The 4,044-nt window shown below is 37.6% G+C and overlaps 1 protein-coding gene across 1 annotated transcript in view; it reads right to left on the bottom strand.

Moving 5' to 3' along the window:
* Window positions 1-493: 493 nt before the first annotated feature.
* LOC144963342 (uncharacterized) overlaps window positions 494-4,044 on the bottom strand; it is a 58,479-nt gene continuing 54,928 nt past the window's right edge. The window contains exon 5 of the mRNA XM_078897287.1: window positions 494-3,560. Coding sequence (XP_078753413.1) covers window positions 2,281-3,560 — 1,280 coding nt within the window. The 3' untranslated portion in view covers window positions 494-2,280. The remainder of the gene's footprint in view (window positions 3,561-4,044) is intronic.

Here is a 4,044-nt window from a genome sequence, read left to right as displayed (position 1 = left end):
TTGCAGGTCTGATAACCCAAATAGGATTCAGTAGTCTGATGTCACGCCGCCCGGCAACGGCGGCCATCTTGTTCTAAACAAAGAAAATCATTACTTTTTATTCTTCATGCTGGCTAGAACTTTTCATATGCCTTGTGATCAGAATGTGTAAAAGTCAAAACATGATCAAATTTATGGGTTTTTTTCCCTCTGGATACGCTTTTATGCTCGCCGGAGAAATATTTCATACGGGCGTCCGCCATTGTTCCGATAGTTTAGAGCCAGTGTTACTAAGTTACCATGCGTCATTAGGAAGGAAGTGACGTTACGACTGTTGAAGAGTATTGTTTTGGACTAATCCTTGTAATTAAAATACTCTCAAACCAACGCAAAATATTGTCCATTACAACAATGTTGAATCAAACCCGTATTATCTGTGTTCGGTTATCAGACCTTCTAATATATACACGTCGGGTTTAATATAATAATAATAAAACAAAATAAAACTCGTTGGTTTTTCAAGCAATATTTTACTTTGAATAAAATTTATAAGCAGCTCTAAAAAAAAACAACGGTTGATTTAAATTTAATATAAGCTATAATAATGTAAAAGAAAAATTGAATGTGAATGATAATAATACAAAATGATTGATACTTTATAACATGAATGCTCGGTTTTTAGTACCAATCCATTTCGTGTTATGATACAGGGTTATTCAAAATGATTCATACAAAACTAAACTCATGAATATTAATGATTCATCCGACCATGACCAATTTCAATTATCAGTATTTTATGATATTATTATTTTCGATTTTACATTGCCGTCTTGATACCTTTTTCTTTACATTCAAAGTTGTGTAAAACTGTCTGTGAATGATACAATGCAAGCTATATTATGAGATTATGTAATTATAAACCATTGTATAAGGCATTTAAAGGATAAAGCATATTAAGTCTTTAGTAAGATAATTTTAAAAAAATTATGCCTTTTCCGCCGCAACATCATTAGATATCGTCGCCTAGGCATTCCACGAAGGAATATAGATTACTCATCAAACAAGATGTCTGATGTCAACAGGAATCACCCATGTTGTCCAAGTGAGCAAATTGGGGGTTAATAATCTTGCTCAAGGAAAAAAAAAACGAAAGTGCCTGAAGCGGGGCTCGAACCCGGGTTCTTCCGTGTGCAATGCCTTAACCACTCGGCCACTTCGCCCCCCTTAGTAAGATAAGATAAGATAAAGTAGTCCTTCACAGCCATCAGGCCCGTGCAGCCGGATATTATCCCAGGTTTCTATAGCGCGGATCTGGGGAAAAAGCAATAAATTGCTAGATACCCTTCAGAAAGGATACTAGTCTAACGCAAAGTACTTTCCGACATATTAATAGACACGGCTACCCAATCACTGCTGGGTGGACAGCAGATGACAATGGGAGGGGGTGGGGGTGGGTGGGTGGGGGGGGGGGGTTAGATAAAAAACAAACCTCTACTGCACCTGGGATAGATCTTATGAATTTCCCTTTGCGTGTGGAGCGAGTGCTCGACAATCTGAGCTATCGGAACAATCTAAACTCGTATAATTTGATTACTATTATTTGGTGTAAAATGTAAGGGTTGTCAATGTCATGAGTCATTGTTAAAAATAACCTGTTTCAAATTAGCCAGTTGCCTGCGGTACTCTGGAAAATCATGTGTTAAAAAATTTTGGCCAGAAATCTTGTCCTTCAAATACATATTGATCGATTTAGATTACCCTCGTCTTGGCAAACACTCTCAAACCTGGGATCTCGCAAAGTCAAACGGTTAATGAAACTTCCTGTGACTAAAATTGAAGTAATTTTTATTGAATGTAATGTGTATTTTAGGTGTGTAATATTAATGAATTATGAGTTGTGACATTTTAAAATTGGATGAATCATTTTGAGTTACCCTGTATTTGTTGGGAAAAAAATAAGAAAAGTCAAATATCACAAATGTTAGTTCTATACGGTATTATCGCCATTGTTCTTAAAATAGTCGTTATTATTATCTCCAATAAATCACCTTTAATCAGTTTTAAAGTCTCTCTCTGAATTCCTCGTTGACCAAAAAGATGGACAGGAAAAAATCAAGTAATGACATTCATATTTACTGAATGTTTGCCCAGAGTCGCCTTGCTTTTGTCCATTATGAGAATGAAGTATCAAGAATGACGATTTCACTCTGATGTTTTGCCAGAGATTGACTTGGCTTAAGTTTATGGACTGTTCACTCTTTGCGGATCACAATGTTCACACCATGATTCGGTCTATTGTCATTACATCGCCACAACAGAAGCAGACGACAAGCCCGTAGCGTCACTTCTTTTACCAATACGATCACAACCTGGGTAAGATTTTGGAGTTCCTTTTCCTGCTTGAAGATTATCTGCGTTGGCCCCAGAGGAGCTGAGATAGGACTGCATCCCCAGGAAATGTTTATCCAGAGAAGCAGCTGCCATTGCGGCAGCTCCAAACCCGTACGTTGATAGGAGAGAGTTTGTTTTTACAGAATTTGCAGGGTCGTGGGAAGAGAGACCGGGAAACACGCCACTAGATGAGAATGGATATGGCCATCCTCCAGGTATTCCTGGAATTGGCAAAGAAGGAGGGCAGGAAGTTTTCACTGTGTTAAGAACGTCACTTCCTAGAAAACTTCCAATATGTCTGTTTAGAAAAGGATTTGCAGTGGGCTGGTGAGGTGAACTTAGATTTTCGTTCTTGTTGCCGCTGTTGTTGTTGTTGTTATTGTTGTTGTTATTGTTGTTTGGGGAAGGTTCTGTAGACAGGTTGATGTTAGGGTAAGGGTGTCTGGACGGTGATAAATGACTAGCAGTTGTGGCCGTGTAGTCGACGGGCATGCAGCTAGAGTCAAATGATACTAGAAGTGAAGGGTTGGTTTGAGATCGAATGGACGCCAGGAAATGTTGTTGCTGCTGGAGTGACATTCCATTGGTGAAAGGATGTTTGTAAAGCATCGAATCATTTCTGGATGCCTCTGATAATAACCTTTGGTGATCAAAACTGGACATTGATGCGGATGAGGATGGAAGCATTGAAGCATCTATTCCGTTGTGTCCTTGAAGATGTTTGTGACTCTTTTGGAAAAGCACACCTGTGTGGTAAGGAGTTTCTGCAGATGCTTTATTTCTATGATGTCTTTCCGTTGACATTTTGTATTTTTGTTTCATGTCTTCCTTTGCAAATTCTTGTTTTTGAAACTCAAGTCGAGACTTAGCACCTTGATTGCGCGAATCTATTTTATCGGGATTCACGGTCGATGGGGAATCACAGCTGTTATCATCGGATTCCATCTCATTGTCGCTATTTTCGTCACTATTATCTTCGTGAAACCGACGATCATCATCAGAAGAAGGAAAGTTTTTGGCCGTATATTCTTGAGCTTTGGCTCTCAAAGCAGCAATACTGTCCTTACGGAAGTCTCCAGAGCCATCGTCTTCAGCTGGGTTTCCATCGGCGTTATTGGTGTTTTCCGGCATCGATTTGTCACTTGTTCCATCTGGTGACTTTCCATTGTCTAACGATTTTCTGTACATACCTGAAAAAAATCCCATGATAATGATTTAGAGCTCAATTTGAAAAAAATAACACTATGCAAAAATAGAACTTTTTGCTGTCACTAAATTTTGGACAAATGACATTGTAGAATATTCAAAGACCAATGCTTTTATTAGAATAAAAAAATAAAGTGGAAATAAACATTAAAAAATGTATGTGATTTTTACACCAATATCATTGTTACATAAACTCTTGTTTAAATTTGATAATGGAAAAAATCGAGAACATCCTTGACTATGTTTCTTTAATTACCACCAGTCTAAAAACTAAATCTGTGCCTGTTTTAATTTTATAATAGCAAGGCTCTCACATAAAACAATACATTAATAATGATTATAAGATATATTATATTTATATGACGCATAACCATGACCAGGTCATGCTCTATGCGCTTCATTATACTATCATTGTGCCGTGTATTGTACATCATTCGGAAAGCACTCAATCGACTTGCATCAAATTGT

This window comes from Berghia stephanieae, chromosome 1 (genome assembly GCF_034508935.2).
Source record: "Berghia stephanieae isolate SIO BIC M18660-M18661 chromosome 1, UCSD_Bste_1.3, whole genome shotgun sequence".
In the NCBI taxonomy this organism is placed as follows: Eukaryota; Metazoa; Mollusca; class Gastropoda; order Nudibranchia; family Aeolidiidae; genus Berghia; species Berghia stephanieae.
This window is presented reverse-complemented; position numbering and strand designations above follow the sequence as displayed.